The sequence below is a fragment of the Leptodactylus fuscus genome, chromosome 11 (assembly GCF_031893055.1).
Source record: "Leptodactylus fuscus isolate aLepFus1 chromosome 11, aLepFus1.hap2, whole genome shotgun sequence".
NCBI classification, from domain to species: Eukaryota; Metazoa; Chordata; class Amphibia; order Anura; family Leptodactylidae; genus Leptodactylus; species Leptodactylus fuscus.
In genome coordinates this window covers 79,114,643-79,135,494 of record NC_134275.1, presented here as the reverse complement: position 1 = coordinate 79,135,494, position 20,852 = coordinate 79,114,643, and the positions used below count along the sequence as shown (strand labels likewise).

Here is a 20,852-nt window from a genome sequence, read left to right as displayed (position 1 = left end):
AGTATTATACTCTGGGGCATTTTTAGACCCTGAAGTATAATGATCAGAGGCCCAGGGGAGGAGAGAGAAGATGTAAAACAGTGTTTCTCACCTCTCCTGCACTCGGGCATTCTCAAGACAACCTTCAGGCCTCTTTATTGACATGTCAAAAGTCACTTGGCCCAGGCCGGCATCATTATGCATTGCCATGACGCTTAGCCCACATGACGTCTGTGCCATCATTGAAGAGGAGCAAAAGCATCACAAAGTGTGCCAAAGCTCGGGAGAGGTAGGTAACATTGGTTTTTATGTTTGTAACCTCCTCTGGGCCTCCAATCATTATACTCTGGGAATTGAAAAGAGAGGCCGCTATACTGTGTGGAGGGGCCACTATAAGGTATTATACTCTGTAGAGGGGCCGCTATGTGATATTACACTGTGTAGGGGCCTCTATGGGACATTATACTGTGTGTAGGGGCCACTATGGGATATAATACTGTGTGCAGGGGCCACTATGGGGGACAATACCTAGTGCAGGGGCCACTATGGGACATAATACTGTGTGCAGGGGCCACTATGGGACATAATACTGTGTGCAGGGGCAACTATGGGACATAATACTGTGTGCAGGGGTCACTATGGGATACTGTGTGTAGGGGTCACTATGGGACATAATACTGTGTGTAGGGGCCACTATGGGACATGATACTGTGTGCAGGGGCCACTGTGGGACATAATACTGTGTGCAGGGGCCACTATGAGGCATAATGCTGTGTGCAGGGGCCACTATGGGGCATAATACTGTGTGCAGGGGCCACTATGGGGGACAATACCTAGTGCAGGGGCCACTATGGGACATAATACTGTGTGCAGGGGCAACTATGGGACATAATACCGTGTGCAGGGGCCACTATGGGATACTGTGTGTAGGGGCCTCTATGGGACATTATACTGTGGTAGGGACCACTATGGGACATGATACTGTGTGCAGGGGCCACTATGGGACATGATACTGTGTGCAGGGGCCACTATGGGGCATAATACTGTGTGCAGGGGCCTCTATGAGGCATAATGCTGTGTGCAGGGGCCACTATGGGACATAATACTGTGTGCAGGGGCCACTATGGGACATAATACTGTGTGCAGGGGCCACTATGGGACATAATACTGTGTGCAGGGGCCACTATGGGACATAATACAGTGTGCAGGGGCCACTATGGAACAATCAGAGTAGAGGCATCCAGACCAGTGATTGTGCACTTGATAAAGGACTACTTCATGTCCAAAACGCGTTGTCCCATGCTTTATTTTTAATAAAGAAGAATTTTTGAAACCGCTTGGGTGAGCGCTGTCCTTTGGCCTGATTCCCTATCGGGTTGGTCCATGATCTGCTGGTTCAATACAGAGGTTGGTGTCTGGGCAGGCTAGAAAGAATGGTGCATCGACCACAACAGAGCAACCACATTGCCATTGTCCTGGTGACCCCTTATGATGGGTGACCCCTTATGGTGACTCACTTACATCTGAATACACCCCAAAATAAACTACACAATAAAGACCTTGTTATATTTCATACGCAACCGCTCATTCTACCCACAGACCCACACATGACACCCACAACTCTTGTGTTTTCTTGCTCCATTTATTCACAAGCCCAACAAGAACACATCTGTTGGCCATTCCCAGTCACTATTTACATAGCTCCGGCTGGAAGTTTATATCAGGAATTCCAACTCTCCTCCTAACTTCTCCTTCAACCAATCTAACACGTAGTAGAGATTAATATGGAAGTCCCGAGACAGCGCCGGCACTGGCTCGGGGTTTCTTCTGGGTCCAGTACAGCTATTGATGGTCCCCCAGCTGATAACGCCGACCTAGGCAACAAAGGAGAAGAGAAGTCAGTGCAGACAAAAAGACCAAAACCATACACAAAATATACAAGGAGTGAATCCTATAACATAACTACGTGATAGCCAATACAACCGGGGATCTAATGCGTGATGGCCCCTCTGCCATATTGTAGGACACCATTATTATACATGGCAGGGCATGGAAGCCCTAAGCTGGTGGCTCCATCATTTGCAGAGTTTGCCCTGGGGCATGTAGTGAAGGTTTTGTTTTCCATTAATCCACCATTGCATCTTATCATACCACTGTTGACCCAACATGAAGCAAGACCAGATGAGTTTCTATACGTCTTACCTGAACGTAACGTTGTTTGAAGGGCACAATAAGAGGACCTCCGGCGTCAGCTGGAATAAGAAGACAAGATACACGTTGGTCATATAGTCATACCTGGCCCCATCCCAGTAATGATCAGTATTTTCCGATTCACAGTTGACGTCCAGAATTCAGCTCTACATTGAGTTGCCACTGGATGATGGACAAGCCCACTTGGTGGCAGATATTTAAAGGGAATGTGTCATCAAAAGCCTATTTTTGTACCATATTGTGCAATTTTAATTCTAAGCCTAATAACAGACACTTGCCGATTCTCTGGAGTTTTCTTTGCAGCATTTACTTCACAGATAGGACTACAATAGAAGAGAACACTCATAGTGAGTGACCCATCATGGCATCCACTACTGACAACAGATGATGTCACGGCATATCTCCTCCTCCTCCCTGTACAGATCACGTCCAGATAACTCTCCCATAGACCTCAATCGGTTGGTTCCAGACTTTTGCTGGCTATGGCCAGGAGTCTGCTGTAAAGCAAATCCCTAAATGCTGTTAACAGAGCAGAGGAGAAGCTCAAGCAAGATGGCCGCCCCAATAATCACGTTATATCCAGTACTGCTCCATTTCCAAAATTGGCTCTCGGGTGGACTCTTAGCTATCATCGCCCAGGTCTACAGCACTGTAAGGACTTGGCTCATCAGCACCCAGGCAATAAGCAGGGACTACTGGTGGGAAATGGTACTGCACATACTACATGAAGAGTTCCTATGAAGAGTTAGACATTGCTGATGACTTACCTTTGCAGGTTTGTGGATCCACCTGAGGTTTTATCCCCCCAGTACAGAAGAATCTGTCAGTTATGAGATCTTTAATATCTGCAATGTGCCCATACTCTGGAATATTTTTGGTATCATTGAGACAGGCGATCCTCTGTGGAGTAGAAAGGGAATTTTTCAGGGCATCAAGGTCTCGCCGGGGTCAAACATCTAATACAAACTTCACTACACCCGTCCATAGGTTGTGCCGGTAATTGTGGTTCATCTATACTGGCGAGAATGGGGCTGAGCTGCAAAACCTTGTACAACCTATGGCCCGGGCTTTTGGAAGAAGGCAGCCATGTTCTTTTAATCCTGAATCCCTTCAATGTCTTAAAGATTCGGCTATTTTGAGCCTCGAGAATACAAATTTTTATCAGATTTTTCATTCTTTTTGTTTCCACAGCCGTTTGAAGGCTTTATTTTTACAGGTCAAGTTGTATTTTTTTAATGGCTCAATATTAGTGGATATATAAAACATTGTAATAAAAAACAATAGTACGATTGTTTTATTGGAGGCGCTAAACAGAACAATATTTAATAAAAATGCAGATTTAAAGAGACATAACGTTTTTCTGTTCTCACAAGTGAAGACCTAGAACGTTTTTACGGTAATTTCCTCTTGAAGGAGCTGTGTGAAGGTTTGGTTTTTGTGGGATGTGTTGATATTTTCATGGGAACCAATTCACATAGATGTCATATGGCTGTAATTTATGTATGAAGACCCCAACCATATACAAGAGACCCAGGCTAAAGCTTATAAAGATTCAGTTAGGAGACGCTGACTTGCAATAGTATAATGTCCATGGGAACGTTGTCTATGTAATTTTTTCATTCTTTCCTCTCCTTACCTCCTTTCGTGTTTTTATGATCACATCCTTCCGTTGCAAGTCCTTATGTTTCTCCTCTGCAATAAACATGGCCCTCACCAAATTTAAGAAGAGTAGTTTTATTGCTGAAAACAGAACACATTATGGGGTCAAAAAATGTTTACATTATCTATATCTGTAAAACATAATGATACTTGGACTGTAGAGATAGTCTTTAACCACCCACCACTATGGGGGACTGTACAGTTAGTCTTTAACCACTCACTACTATGGGGGACTGTAGAGCTAGTTTTTAACCACTCACTACTATGGGGGACTGTAGAGCTAGAATTTAACAACTCACTAATATGGGGGACTGTAGAGATAGTCTTTAACAACTCACTACTATGGGGGACTGTACAGCTAGTCTTTAACCACTCACTACTATGGGGGACTGTAGAGATAGTCTTTAACCACTCACTACTATGGAGGACTGTAGAGCTAGTCTTTAACCACTCACTACTATGGGGGACTGTAGAGCTAGTCTTTAACCACTCACTACTATGGGGGACTGTAGAGCTAGTCTTTAACCACTCACTACTATGGGGAACTGTACAGATAGTCTTTAACCACTCACTATTATGGGGGACTGGAGAGCTAGTCTTTAACCACTCACTACTATGGGGGACTGTAGAGCTAGTCTTTAACCACTCACTACTATAGGGGACTGTAGAGCTAGTCTTTAACCACTCATTATTATGGGGGACTGTAGAGATAGTCTTTAACCACTCACTACTATGGGGGACTGTAGAGCTAGAATTTAACAACTCACTACTATGGGGGTGTGATGAACCGGCCCTCAATCATGATTCTCAGCTATATCTATAACTATCTATGTATTGTATCAGTGTGATGAATCAGATCACAATCATGATTCTCAGCTATATATATGATTATCTATGTATGGAATTATGAGGAATGGCCAAAACTATTTATCTGTGGCCAGTTGCCAAGATCAAAAGCCATTGTCTCACCCTAGGCATGTCATTAACATATCTGTGCTAACTTCCTTGATTCTTAGCAGGGGGCCATCCTGGCTCTGAAAGTTCTAACACATGTGACCAGACTCTGCGGAGTCGGGTTGAGGTGGTAGAAAAACTTCAAAGAGTTATAGTTTTATGATGATATTGCGCCAGGGAAAGATGCTACCATTATGACAATTAGATCTTCTGGTGCGTAGTAGTGAAACGCACGTTTTTAACCCAAAAACTTTAAGCCTACGGGCCTGGGAAGAGCCCAGGCCCAGTTCTCGTTATTCAAAGGGTATTGAGTTATCATGTTTGGTGTCAATGTGTTGGGGAACTCGCAGTGAGCAAAGACATGCCACTTATTTGACTGTATGATCATGTGATAAGGAATTATGACCATTTATAGTTATTTGATTGCCAAGCTAGAGGGTGGTCCGAAAGCCCTGATGATGTCATTTCAGGGTGGAGCCCAGGGTCAATATAAGAGTGACCTGGGGCAGAGCTTCTGGCTTCTTGGTTTTGTTCTTCTCATCTGGACACATGTGAGCAAGTTGGCTCTGTGTGTGGCCCCCTCCCCCCTTGCTGGGGGGAAGGGCGGGGCAGCAGCGGCCATGTGCTGAGAGACAAAGGAAGCCATGCTGCTGATGGACTTTGAAGGAGAGCCATGTACTACTTTAATGCTAATGGACTTATGGAATTATGAGGACTATGATGTAACGCCTATCTGATCATGGATTTATGGACTATGGACTTTTTAAATCGGTATGGAAAAACTCTCTTTATTGCTATATGCTATGTGGGGGGGGTGCTGCGGTGCCCCCACCAGAGACTTTGATGGACTGTATCTCCTGCCTTGTGGGTACCATGCGTTGGCTGCGGAATCGCCGGGTGCCTAAGGACTGTTTCTGTTTCTAATCTTTTAATCTCTGTAACCTGTTTTATCTCACTGCACTGTAACATACTTTCTCTGTAACCGTATAAGCTTGTGACCGCCAGGGTATATCTTTATATGTATTCCTGGCTGACCTAGTATCGACCATCTTGGGTTAATAAAACGTTAAAACTTTAGAAGGCTCTTCTCGTATTATCCTATAAGGCCCGGTCCTCTCTCTGGGTTTGTGGGAGTGGACGGTATAGTTAAAAAGACGAACGCGGGTTCCGCCTGCGGCGAAAGGCCGGTGGGCCAGCGGCTGCGGCCGTGTGGCTGAGGTGCGGGCCGTGTCCTCGCGCCTTGTGGGGCCGGAGGCCGGGGCGGAAAGGGGCGATACGTCACAGGGGGACTGTAGAGCTAGTCTTTAACCACTCACTAGTATGAGGGACTGTAGAGCTAGTCTTTAACCACCCACCACTAAGGGAGACTGTAGAGCTAGAAATTAACAACTCACTACTATGGGGGACTGTAGAGATAGCCTTCAATTACCCACCACTAAGGTTAACTAAAGAGATATGTCTTCAACTAAAAATCAATAGGGGGGGGGACTATAGAGCTTGAGCTAGTAGAGATGATCTCCAAACATGTACCCCTAGGGGAGCTGTTTGAAAACAGATTTATATAAAAACCCTTAAGTGCAGTAATAAAGCCACCTTCTGCAAGTACCTAAGCTCCTCCTAGTGGTAATGGAAGCCAAGGAAAGCTCTCTTCACTGTAGAACACATTTGCAATGTACACTCTCTAGCTTCAACTGTGCATTGCGCATGCGCCAAGGGCTGATGTGGATAAGTCTAAAATTCTTCAAAATATTTCAAAAAAAATCTTTCAAATTCTTCAAAACAGAGCCATTGATGGAACTTGGGTAAGGAGGTTTTAGGCCCTGAACCCTAGCAGTATACGCATAGGTTCCCTTAAATATATAGAAGGAAGTCCACAAATCCACCATGTTTAGTCCTTCCCTCCAATACTCACCATGATCTCTGCATGTTACAGATTTCCCTCGTTGCCTTAAAGCCCAGGACGTCCCTGTTGTACATGGAAGACAGATGGGACTGCAGGAACAACAAGACGTCTCATTTTTGCCATCTGAATAAATATATTTAGTCTTACCCTTTCCAGATGAACTATAGCAATGCAAATCCAGAATTTTTAGGACACGTCCAGAGTCTACTAACTTCCCACTGTCTGCAGCCTGTTCTCTACAAACTGCTCAGAGCTGTCCCTTCCACCCGCAGGTCTGCCCGGGGTTTGTGATACTTTCAGGGGCCACAAGAAGTGGGACTATATGAGCGTTGTATTTGGGAATTGATATTTCAAGGTTTTGGCCAATATCAGACCAATATATAGAGACAAATCTTACTGTTTGTATAATAAAAAGTTGTACAATTTCCAATATACTTTCTATATCAATTCCTCATGGTTTTCTAGATATCTGCTTGTTGTCATTCATTTTACTTACTCCCATTTTTTAAAAATCAGTCCATGGTCATGTGATATACAGTCACTGGTCATGTGATGTACAGTCCATAGCCATGTGATATAATACAGTCCATGGTCATGTGATGTACAGTCCATAGCCATGTAATATAATACAGTCCATGGTCAAATGATGTACAGTCCATAGCCATGTGATATAATACAGTCCATGGTCATGTGATATACAGTCACTGGTCATATGATGTACAGTCCATGGTCATGTGATATACAGTCCATGGTCATGTGATATATACAGTCACTGGTCATGTGATGTACAGTCCATAGCCATGTGATGTACAGTCCATATTCATGTGATATACAGTCACTGGTCATGTGATGTGCAGTCCATAGCCATGTGATATACAGTCCACGGTCATGTGATATACAGTCACTGGTCATGTGATATACAGTCCATGGTCATGTGATATACCGTCCATGGTCATGTGATATACCGTCCATAGCCATGTGATCCAACCACTGTGCCTCATAACACAGCCACTACTATACACATCCAACCCTTTGTTCCATATAACATTGCTATTACTGGTGACCAATGATTTTGTCTTCATGTCTACAGTGCAAAAAGTCATTTTCATTTATTTTACCTGACGTTTCTGGAAAACTGAATCTTTTCTGTCAATTCAATGAGAGCCACATCATAATCATAGGATTTCGCCACCTTCTTGTCCTGTTTGCCAAGTGGGTTGTACTTATCATGTCGGTGGAGGTTCTTCACTCTATATAACTTACCTACAATAGATAATGACAACAGAGTAAGGAGAAACACTCGTACATAGTCTCCAAGATACTCGGATCTTTGCTAGAGAACATGTTGGAGCTTGTAGTTGGACAACAGCTGGAGCTTGGATGTCTCTGATGGGAGTACTTACCTCCAACTCTGACAGTGATATTATGGGGTTCGTCCCTTAGATGGAAGCAGTGAGCGGCAGTCAAGATAAAGGATTTGCTCACAACCGATCCTTTACATTTTTCTTCTTGATTTGGACGCTAAAAACAAAAAAGAATATCTAAAAAAAAAATTGTGGCTGTGACCAGTTCTTCTGAATATTTCAGAATATCCCATGTTCCTACTGAGCACTCCCAAGAGAGCAAACTGTGGCGAGGAGGACAGGAGCGTTGTGCTGGAAGTGGCGGGGCTAAAACTGTGAAGCTACACTTATGTTGCTATTCTATCACGTTTGTAGTACTTGGACATTCTTTTAACAAATTGGAACGGAGAAGAAAGACAAGGACCGCCCAACTGGACAGTAGAGAGCATAACTGGACATCTAAACAACGTACACTCAATATTTGGGGTGACCTTTTCCCCTAACCCTCCATCGATTCTTCTCAGTACTTGCAGACAGTTTTTGGCAGAACTGGGCCGGGAGGTTGTTCCTGCTGCCATCTTGGAGAACTAAGCCCAGATCTTCTGTGGATGTCGGCTTGCTCCAATCCGTCTGTCTCTTTAGGTCATCCCAGACAGACTGGATGATGTTAAGGCAAAGGTCACACCAAAAGGCAAAGGTCACACCAAATATTGATTGGATTTCCATTTCTCTTTTCTTCATTCACTCTTCAAAAAAAAACCATTAACTTTTCTATAAAAACATTCTTACTTTGGAGAATTTTCACTTCTAGATTTATTCTAGATTTTCCAAAAAGTTTCAGAGTTGATTGTGGCTTTCTGACCGCTTATGTTTGGTTTACACTAGCATTGCCTGTCCATTGTTCTGGTCTGTTGGGGGACCAGAACAACGGAGAGACAGACCACTAAAATAGCAGTAACACATGGACCTCATTGACTATAATGGGGACCATCTGGTGTCCTCAGTGCAGGACATTTTCCTCTGCTATTTTTCAGATGGACAGAGTGACTCCAGAGTCTCCAACTGATGTGAACTCAGCTTTACTGACTCTAGATGAAAAAAAAAAAAGACTTCTTAGCAGCTTAGTGGTGGCCACTTACAGTGATGGTAATTTTAGCAATCCAGGGATACGTTTCTTCCACTCCTTCTTCCCCTGGAGATGGAGGTCTGGAAAGTCCACATGCCTGTGACGTTTCTGTCCCGTCTAAAAGTGAGATGTAAGATGTAATAATGTTTCAAAAATTCTAGTAGCGCCCCCTGTAAGTCAGGGTGCTGGCTAGAAATAAACAAAGAACATCCAAGGGAACGAACAAGAGATGAGAACCAGAATCACAAATGGCTAGTTAGACCTGCTAGGAAATACTATCGGTGAGTTAGATCTCCTGCACATGGGCAAACAGCCTGTTCCAGGATCGTGGAGTAGCCATAGGGCTCCAGACAAAGACAAATTAACCATTGCAATACAGCAGAACAACAGGAACAAAAGTACTGAGGAATCTGGGGATGTCTCAAACAGATAAAAAAACAGAAACTATAGGTGCAGGTCATGTTTAAGGTTATTTGAGGAACCAGAGCAGAAAACTAGTGGGTGTCCCTATTCTACCCCAAATCGCACCCATCACACGCACTCATAGAGGAAGCCGCCATATTGCAACGCATGTCTGTGTCCCATTGATTATGAAGTCTTTAGGACCTCAAGATTACCATACTTATAGAATCTGTTCCCATTCCCACATTCAGTGGTCCATCCAATGCTACAGACCTCAAACCTATTCCACAGGCCTGGCCTTCTTGTAGCTACACCTAGGCCGGGACATTGTCATCATGGAATCAGAACAATAGGGAAGGACTTCTCTTACTTACTTAACATTTCCACAAAAACCCGCTTCAGGTCATTTTCACATTTCATCTTGAAGACATGCCTGTCGTGATCTTTCTTAGATGCAAGATCATTGATTTCAATAGGGTCAATATCATTTGCCACACCAAAGACGTAGACATCTGTACATAGGAGAAAAGTGACTGATCAGAACTGAGGTAATGCAGTCGAGGAACATCAAACATGTCAATGATAAAGTACATAATGTCATCGTATCTTCCTGAACATGGAGGAGATGTACAGGAGGCTGTGGTGGGTCTTCATCATAGGGCGGGTTGTTATGTCCACCTCCTGCTTTAATGTTCTTAGCTCGTATCCACACTCAAAACCTTTGGTCAGCCAAAATGGGCAAAATTAGATATTTATGCCTTCCAAAGTCTAATATGTATGGTCACTTTTAGGCTTCAGAGACATCTTTCTACATAGGAACGGAAACACTACAGTAAAATACTATAAAGGAGTGCGAGAACTTCCATGACATGGTAGAACGTGAAGCCGGACCAATGTTGTACATTTACAATTTGGACAACAGTCTATTAATACGAGGGTGCAAGTATATACCAAGATAATCTTCCCGATCATTGTCTTTCCTGATGTCCAGAATTTTTCTGATCTTCTTCATCTCCACCATTGGTTCTCCACCCATGTTATGTTTTCCTAAGGGGGTGAAGGACAATTGTTGTGAAATTTTCTTGAAATTTGGTGGGCTGTTCCAGCCATGGTTGAGAATTTGTAGAAAAACACGGAGCACTGACAAATATAATCATGGCTAAGACGGTAGAAGGGTGAAGTACTAAGATTATATTCTGAAGGACCAAACGTGACCTGACACTTACCGTATGTCATCAGCAGGATAACATTTCTCCTTTCCAGAAACTTTTTGGGATCTTTACTATTTTGCTCAGTCAACATTTCGTGAACTTCAGCCAGAGCAGCCCGAATATTCCTTCCCTGCTTACCTTCGTGATCTGTTGAAGGATTGAAGAGCAGAAGAAGATCAGAAGTGATAGACGTACCCCGCTTTTTAAGGGTGCGGTCGATACTTGGATGGAATTAGGTACAGACTTGGCCCCTCTTCCGTCCCCATTATTACCTGTGTCTCTTCTCCCACAATGGTTGAGCCATGATAAAAGAAAGTTTGGCCCTACTTGGCCTCCGAGCCTCAATTTGCATTTACGTGAACTATGCACAGATTCTCACAACACTATGTTTATAGATCCTATGACGTTCCAACAGGATTGCCAAGTATCTTTCTTACATCGAGCTCATATCCATCATTACATCTCTGAATTCAATGACTTGAAAATCCCACAGAGAGCGATGACGAGTTTTGAAAAATTGCTTGTGTCCAAAACAACCATGTTGAGGAAAACCTCGGCTCTCTTACACAGATTTATCACTCCTCCAGCTTCTTATAAACCAGCGTACCTCACTAGCTGGGAGAAGGAACTGAATATATCCTTATCCGAGGAGGACACCGAATTGGCCCTGAAGGCGTCGCATGGTTTTTCCACCTGTATCAGATTACAGGAAAATAGTTTTAAGCTTTTGTCCAGATGGTACAGGACCCCCGAATGGCTGGTACAAAAAGGCCTCTCAAAAGACTCAAATTGTTGGAGATGCCTTTCACAGAGGGGCACCTACCTGCATATCTGGTGGACTTGTCCCAAGATTGCACCCTTCTGGAGGGAAGTTACGAACCATATTTCAGACATTAGAGGATCCCCTTTTACACTTACTCCAGAAACACTTTTCCTGTCATTACCGAAGGTAACCTACTCTCCATCCAAGGATCGACTAATCACCATGCTTTTGGCAGCAGCCAAACTCTTAATCCCGAGGTTTTGGTTACAAGAGTCACCACCACCTATCGACCTCTGGATACGGACAGTCCAGGATATAGCTAGACTGGAGGAATTGCTTAGCTGGTCTTCTAGAACACATGATAACTTTTTGAAAGTCTGGAGGCCATGGAGATTGTTTATGGCTACTAGATCATCTGACTCCTTATGATTACAACATATAACATCACCACCCCTTCGCGCAATATACCTACAAATTTAATGTCCCACCACTTTATTCTCTACATCTATTTCATACCCACCCTCTCCCCCTCTTTTCCTTTATCCCCTCAGGAATTTGTACTTCTTTCCTGGTTATTGGTGTTTATCCTTTAACCCTTCAATGAGAAATGCTGTTATTGGTCCTGCGTGACCACTGTTGTTATATACCTTTCACAGTACCACTTGATTTGTAACTGAACTATGTTTGCTTTTGAGTTATGCACCCAGTCCAGGAATATCCACACTGTTGAATTACCTTTCTATTCTTTTGTCTATGTACCTTAAAAAATCTTCAATAAAAATGTTTGAATTAAAAAAGAAGTGATAGACGTTGCCTTCACGTATTTCCATCATGAGGTGGTGCTCAGGCTGTTTCTGTTTCCAGCCATATTGGACAATACCAATGAGACTGGATGGAAGGTAAATGGGACCTTCGATCTTTGATGATTCTAGTACTTTGGAGAAGACAGTCAGTGTCTCCGATCTCCCAGTAGAGGAGAGTATTAGCTGAAGTGTGTAGGTTAGGCTTCCCCAAGCCCAGAAGCTCCAGGTCAGGGCTAGTGTCAAGATGGAGATGGGCTATGGCTCTGCTCACTTTTGGAGTTGTATCTAAGTCTATGAGTTTCACGCAACCCTTTTTGAAATCTAAACCTACAGCCTGGTCAAATCCACGTATATTTTTGGATACTGAGGAGAAAGAGAAAGTAGCACCAGAACCAGGGAAACACTAACCAATCCCAAGAGAACCATCTTAAAGTCTCTGTTTCAGCCCATCTTGTTGAAGACTGTTTCAACTGCCCTGACTTGTCTACATTGGTATCTACTGTCTCCTTAACCACTTCAGGACCGGGCCAATTTTCGGGTTTTTTTGTATGTGCGGTTTTGAGGGCTGTAACATTTTTCCCGTATGTCTCATTCAACTAATTTTTGCGTCTTTTTTCGGGGACACCTAAGGGCTTTATTTTTATGTTGTTTTTATTTTCGAATGTGTTTTAATTTTTTTTTTATATCTGGGAAAATATAAACATAACAGGAGGGAAATTGTGTCTGGTTTTCACTTTATTTATTTATTTTTATTTTGTAACACAAAGCGCTACTAAAAAAACTTTATAAAATAGTTTTTCCTCTCCGTTATGGTCATTTTTATTTTGTATGGTGTTGTCGGGGGTGGGGCTATAACCTTTAATAACGACGTTTTATTAGCGTATTATTTTATTTATTTATTTTAATTATTTGATTTTCATTTTTTTAAAACTTTTTTATTATATTTTATTTTATTTTTTTTTTTCAGATTGTGTCCCCATAAGGTGATAAGAGACCTCTGGGGACATCTGATCACTTTTTTTTTTTTTGTTAGGGAGGCTGATTTATCCTATAAGTGGGGCTGCTACATTTAGCCTCAGTTGCAGGAGGAATCCAGCCTCCTGCACACTGTATACACTGTATACAGAGCTGATCTGGGGTCCTGTAGGACCCAGCAGCTCTTGTAAGACACTGAGCCCGGCGGATCACGTGACCGCCGGGTCAGAGGGCGGCCGCATCATGGCGGCACCCATAGTCGTGTATACAGCGCTCATTGAGCACTGCATACACAGCAATCGAGAAGGCAGGGAAGGGAATAAACCTTCCCTGCCATCTCTCTGGGAGCTCCGGCTGAAGTTACAGCCGGCTCCCAGTATCAGCAGCTGCACAATCTCCATGCAGCTGCTGTGTTCTGATTGGACGTACCGGTACGTCCTGTCAGAACTAGGCAACCACTTCCCGGACGTCTATACTCTATGGGCGGTCCGGAAGTGGTTAACCCTGCAGCAATATCCAGAGCACCCCAATACCCATCAGTCAGGGTGTGTTGTGGGATAAACCACTACCACCATCATCACATCACAATCATGTGTTGTGACCTTATTGGGAAAGTGGCGTGAACTACATTACCTGTATACTTAAAGGTGTTTATCTTGTCAATGACAGCCTGAGCGTCTGTGCTGTAATTATCCGAGAGCTGGACAATGGGTTTTGCAGATGAAGCAAATGAGATGACTCCATAGCGAGGGGTGAAATCAAAGGTGGCCATCTGTAAAGATATAGCGAGGACCACTGTGAAACAACCACCTAAAATTGCATTGAAGAGTGATTCTGGTGGGGGGTCTTTATAACCCTTTAGCAACACTGTATGTACTATTACGTCCTGGCCGCCTGGGGCTTAAGGCAAATATATATATATATTCTCCGCACCTTTTCTATGAACACTATTCCGGCCTCCTTGGTGGTCTGGAAGTTTTTCTCTCCTAAACGCTTAGAACCATCGATGATAATAAAGATGTTCATGAAACTTTCTTCTCTCCTCTTCTTTCTTAATCCTGAAAAGAAATCCGAGAAACTTTACCAAGAGACAGGTCAGTATTCCCATATATAACAGGGGGTATAGGGCCCCTATGTCCATATAGTGTATGGGCCCCTAATATGTGGATGAGATTTGTTTATAGAGAATATGTCGCCAGAAAGGACCCACTTTTTGTGATATTCCAGATATTCTCCGGCGCTCCTCAGGAAATCTCATCTACTCCTCGGCCTAACCTTATAGATGTGGACAGATATCCCCAATGGAAACCGAATATCAACTTTCTCTTCTTAGGAAATCTATCTCTGAACCATAACTGGACCCTGGACCCGGCGCCTTGTTCGTTCTGATTTTTTGACCCCAGTTTGTTTGCATTCTCTTATCTGCCAGGCCTATAGATAGCAGGATACATATAGCGGTATAACGCCCCGCCATAGGGCTGGAGTGTTGTGTCCATCCTCCCGCTATCACATAGGTATTCTCCAGGTCATTGACTCTTCTCTTACCTTCATTTTTGTAAGCGTCAGATGATTCTATTTTTTCGGAAAGGGAGGCAGAGAAAGCCTCGGCCACCGTCTTCGGGGCATCGTACGCATACCAGTCTGGGGAAGACAGAGATGGAAAGAGTCAAATATACAATCCTACAATTGGTGTACACAGCTCCTATGTAGACCAATGTGTCACCATCGTTACAGAATTTACAGGATCTGACTATACTATGGATGATCTTACATCTGCAGGACGGTTCTGCTCCGGACCAATGGCCGTCCTTCATACATTCTCTCTCCTTGGAGCCGAGCAGCTGCAGACCAGGTTGGCATTCGTACGTCACTCTGTCCCCAATCTTGTAAGAAGAACCTACTTTTGTAGCCCCATAAGGAATCCCTGGGTTTGGACAGTCGCCCTCTGTGGGGGTATAATGTATGGAAAGCAAAGGGGTTATTAAGGGTAATGGAAATGGCTGCAGAGACGCAGAGAAAAATGGTGTCAATGGCGACCGGTCTGTAGCAGAGCAGTTGCCATTAGCTTTACATACCCGGTGGATGGCGTGGAGGTCGGGGCCACAGCATCGCTCCACTCCTCCCGCTGCAGGAAGGTTGTGATCCCACTCCTCCACCCCCTGCCCCACCGTATACCCGGCGTATAAGACGACCCCCAACTTTTCAGAAAAGTTTTGGGGTGTTAAAAAGTCGTCTTATACGCCGGAAAATCTGGTACATTTCCATCATCCAGAGCATCATACATTTTCTAAATACATAGCATTAGGGGTAATCCACTGCATACAGATTGTTACAGCTCCATGTGTAGTTGACTCCCCCTGGTGGTCACTGCAGTAGAAACTATCTTCCTCAAACAGCGCCACAACTGTCCTTGGGTAGTGTTTGGTATTGCAGCTCAGCTTCATTAAAAAAAATGGGTCTGAGCTGCAATACCCCATTCAACCTATAGGCAGGGATGGCGCTGTTTCTGGAAGAAAACTGCCATGTTTTTGTAATCACTTACAATCCTTTAAAGGCTGAGGCCAGAAATGCATCGCAGTTTATTCCACAAAAAATGGAAAATTCTGTGGACTTTCTGCCCTTATTACACCCATATGGAAACAGCTATCACTTCCATAGGTATAATGGACATGCTGAATTTACAAAAATCTCCGCTACATATTTTTTCTGCAATACGCGGATGGGATTAGCCAATATTGATCAGTGGTCATTGAATATTTCACAATATATTTTATTAATATTTTTTTTACATATTATAGTATTTTATGAGCTAGTTTACACCTTATGACATATTTGTACCTAGATCATCACATTTCGTTCCTTCTTCGCTCCATATTCCATTTGCCTGACAGGTGCGACTGACAGTTCCAATCCTCTGAGAGTCTCCCATGCAAAGATGGTGTATCGTGTGCCCCACAAAATACTTGTCTTTCTGAGGATTGAACACTCCATTATCAAACATGACTGGACGGGGGCACTGGACGGCTGTGGGGACAGGAACAAAGAAAACACAGAAGAATAATATGTTGAATATGGGTGCTGGTACCAGCGGATCCTCCAGGGGGCGCAGGTTAGGGGACAGTAATGGGCCCCAAAGCGACCCCTATATCTTGTCAGGGCTCCGTAGATACAGTCACTTACCTCTACATTCAGACTTCTCATTTCCATATGACCACTGACCATTAGGCAGGCATTCTCGTGTGTAGGCCGGGTGCGGGTACTTTGCTTTAGGGCAAGTGTACCTCACCCTACTGCCAATATTTGTCTCATTACTCAGACGATATTCTCCACCAGCAATGGCGATTTTATCAGGGTCACATCCAGGCGTCGCAACGGACACTAATAGGGAAGAGGGGTGGAGGTAATTGTTCATACAATTGTGGGGTGGCCATTTCTTTACCCGATATTCCTAATAATGCAGCAGAACCTTGAGTTACATCTTATTGTGCTCCAGAGCTGCATTCACAGTTCCCCACTCTTTAGAGCTGAAATCTCCCATCTCTCCTCGCTGCTTCATTGTTTGCATTTTGGGAAGTGTTACTTTTGCACCAGGCATTTTACAGCATACAATCTCTATGTTATAAGATCTAAAGCGACAACTTCGCTGACCATGGAAGAATTATGAATGCAGCTCCGAAGCATATTACAGCCATGACTTAAGATAAGTTAGGCAATTTTATACGGTAGATACAAAATCCTAATAATCACTATATTTGCAACAAACTGCATAAGTATATCGTCTTAGCAAATATCATACAATTTGTAAACTGGTTTCTATGTGCACAGGATTGAACATTCTGCACATCTCATGGATTACAATGCAAGAACAATATTCTATGTACCTGTATCTAGTTCAGGATGCGTATGGGATATTATTCACAGATAACAAGTAGTTTTCTTAACTATGTTCATGGATTGCACTTTTCCTGTGCCAGAGATTTTTTTTAGCTACATCATGCCTGCACGTAATTGCCCTGTATCTGCAGTAGTGTTCCTGGACCTCCTATATAAAGCTCACTTGGGCTTATCCCAGCAGTTTGCTATTGTACAGTTACTCCTGCCACAATTACATGTGAATAAACCAGTAGAAGATATAATGGATAGTGAAGGGGCAGACGGCTCCTTATTGTACACGCCACAGACTTGGAGACAAATATAAAATGTGCTGCAGCCATAATGTGATTATTAGGACATCATTTATAAGGGCTTACACAGTCATAGAGCATACTGCCCAGCACATATGTCAACTTTGCATAAAAACTCACGTATGCTTTAAAGTCACCCAGAGGGATAAAAATAAAGTTGTAATAAACGTTTAAAAGTATTTAAAAAAAACAAAGTTTAAGCCCCTCCCCCCTTCCAACTTAATATATATATATATATATATATATATATATATATATATATATATATATATAGTCCTATGAAAAAGTTTGGGCACCCCTATTAATCTTAATCATTTTTTGTTCTAAATATTTTGGTGTTTGCAACAGCCATTTCAGTTTGATATATCTAATAACTGATGGACACAGTAATATTTCAGGATTGAAATGAGGTTTATTGTACTAACAGAAAATGTGCAATATGCATTAAACCAAAATTTGACCGGTGCAAAAATATGGGCACCCTTATCATTTTATTGATTTGAATTCCCCTAACTACTTTTTACTGACTTACTGAAGCACAAAATTGGTTTTGTAACCTCAGTGAGCTTTGAACTTCATAGCCAGATGTATCCAATCATAAGAAAAGGTATTTAAGGTGGCCAATTGCAAGTTGATCTCCTATTTGAATCTCCTCTGAAGAGTGGCATCATGGGCTACTCAAAACAACTCTCAAATGATCTGAAAACAAAGATTGTTCAACATAGTTGTTCAGGGGAAGGATACAAAACGTTGTCTCAGAGATTTAACCTGTCAGTTTCCACTGTGAGGAACATAGTAAGGAAATGGAAGACCACAGGGACAGTTCTTGTTAAGCCCAGAAGTGGCAGGCCAAGAAAAATATCAGAAAGGCAGAGAAGAAGAATGGTGAGAACAGTCAAGGACAATCCACAGACCACCTCCAAAGAGCTGCAGCATCATCTTGCTGCAGATGGTGTCACTGTGCATCGGTCAACTATACAGCGCACTTTGCACAAGGAGAAGCTGTATGGGAGAGTGATGAGAAAGAAGCCGTTTCTGCACGTACGCCACAAATAGAGTTGCCTGAGGTATGAAAAAGCACATTTGGACAAGGCAGCTTCATTTTGGAAACAAAAATTGAGTTGTTTGGTTATAAAAAAAAGGCGCTATGCATGGCGTCCAAAAAGAAACAGCATTCCAAGAAAAACACATGCTACCCACTGTAAAATTTGGTGGAGGTTCCATCATGCTTTGGGGCTGTGTGGCCAATGCCGGCATCGGGAATCTTGTTAAAGTTGAGAGTCGCATGGATTCCACTCAGTATCAGCAGATTCTTGAGAATAATGTTCAAGAATCAGTGACGAAGTTGAAGTTACGCCGGGGATGGATATTTCAGCAAGACAATGATCCAAAACACCGCTCCAAATCCTCAGGCATTCATGCAGAGGAACAATTACAATGTTCTGGAATGGCCATCCCAGTCCCCAGACCTGAATATCATTGAACATCTGTGGGATGATTTGAAGCGGGCTGTCCATGCTCGGCGACCATCTAACTTAACTGAACTTGAATTGTTTGTCCAAAATACCTTTATCCAGGATCCAGGAACTGATTAAAAGCTACAGGAAGCGACTAGAGGCTGTTATCTTTGCAAAAGGAGGATCTACTAAATATTAATGTCACTTTTCTGTTGAGGTGCCCATACTTTTGCACCGGTCAAATTTTGGTTTAATGCATATTGCACATTTTCTGTTAGTACAATAAACCTCATTTCAATCCTGAAATATTACTGTGTCCATCAGTTATTAGATATATCAAACTGAAATGGCTGTTATAAACACCAAAATATTTAGAACTAAAAATGATTAAGATTAATAGGGGTGCCCAAACTTTTTCATAGGACTGTATATATATATATATATATATATATAATTTTCGGAGCCGTTACAGTGTTACCTATTATAATTATTATTATATATCCCGCATGGTAAAGGGAATAAAATAAAATTCTCTTTGTCTACTAAAAATTTGCAAATGTCCAACTAAATATTGACAGATACTACAGATATAATGTGACATATAGATACTGCTCCATCTATCTCCTTACGTGCTATGTAGCTGAGTAGTATTACAGGTAACATCTTGTGCCCGCTCTCTCTCATGCCCGTCCCGTCGTCCTCTTGCCCCCTCTCCTCCCGGGATCTGAGCCGTGCAGAGCATTTGCTGCTGTCTATATAGCCAGGTTGGAGGATTCCTGTAAGTTGCGAATAAACAGTTGCGTTATATAACAGGTGTTTGGACAAGGAGGAGATAAGGGATATTAGCCCATTTTCTATAGGATGGACATGGCGAAAGTCCTCCTAGTTTACAGGAAATCCTAAAGGTTTTGCAGCCTGGGGTTATAAAAACATAAAATTTCATTAGGACAGGGTCACCTTAACAAATGGGTATTAAAAGTTAATTTTTCCTTGGATTTGTTCTGCATTGGACACTGGACCAATTTTATTTTTACTGGAATATTTTGTATATTTCTCCATTGAATCCAGGGAGTGTTTCTGAGCATCATGATTTGTAAGTTAAGATGCTGCAGTCGTGTTTTACCGTGGCATCTAAGCAGTTGCGTAAAATACAGCAGGCATCCCCTATGTATGGAGAGGACTCAGCTCCTGAGAGGGTCTGTCACCCATTACTCTGACCTGAAAAATGACATCTCCTACTAATGTGTAGGATTCCTGTTGCTTTTGGCAAGGCTCCAGCTTGTTAGTTGACCATGTCTCCTTGGCCGGTGCCCACCCTGACCTCTGCCTTTCTATGGCTGTCATTGAACTCTGCCTGCCGGGAAATGAGGGGATTGGAGTTGTGTATATAGTCGGGGTTAAGGACAACTGAAATCCTATGAGTTGTTGAGTATACAGGTCAGGTGTTTGCAGAGAGGAGTAGATATGGGAGATTCTATTCATTTCTATATACTTCAAATACGAGTCTGCATTGCTTTGTGTCGGCCATACAGGCTGGGGTTACCAGAACATGAAATTACATTCAATGGGATTATTAGGCATGACTAGAACAAGGGGTTAAAATATAATTAAAACTATCAACTTGGTATTCTCAGTATTGTACCGACCCATAGATATTATATTGGCTGCACAATGAAGACATGTAAAAATGCGCAAAAATGCAATTAATCTCCAATGTCCCCTATTCTGAATTATTTTCCAGCTTCTCAGTACATTGTACGGAATAATGTGTACTGCAAACAATAAACCCTCATGTGACTCTGAATGGAAAACTAAAAAAAAGTCTATGAGCAATAAACTGTCTAAAATATCTATCTACAGTGTTGGCCAAAAGTATTGCCCC

At 42.7% G+C, this 20,852-nt stretch overlaps 1 protein-coding gene across 1 annotated transcript; it reads right to left on the bottom strand.

Annotated features, from left to right (window-relative positions):
* Positions 1-1,694: 1,694 nt before the first annotated feature.
* LOC142185530 (complement factor B-like) lies at positions 1,695-19,668 on the bottom strand. The gene is made up of 19 exons (XM_075260957.1): positions 19,600-19,668; positions 16,510-16,707; positions 16,168-16,353; positions 15,101-15,274; positions 14,864-14,970; positions 14,639-14,652; positions 14,263-14,368; positions 13,963-14,101; positions 10,804-10,935; positions 10,529-10,624; positions 9,952-10,089; positions 9,189-9,292; positions 8,110-8,227; positions 7,825-7,969; positions 6,716-6,795; positions 3,827-3,930; positions 2,958-3,090; positions 2,182-2,231; positions 1,695-1,853 (listed from the first exon to the last, which is right to left on the bottom strand). Exons 1-19 carry the CDS (start codon positions 19,652-19,654, stop codon positions 1,695-1,697), a joined length of 2,238 nt encoding a protein of 745 aa, XP_075117058.1. The 5' UTR covers positions 19,655-19,668.
* Between the last annotated feature and the right edge of the window lie 1,184 nt (positions 19,669-20,852).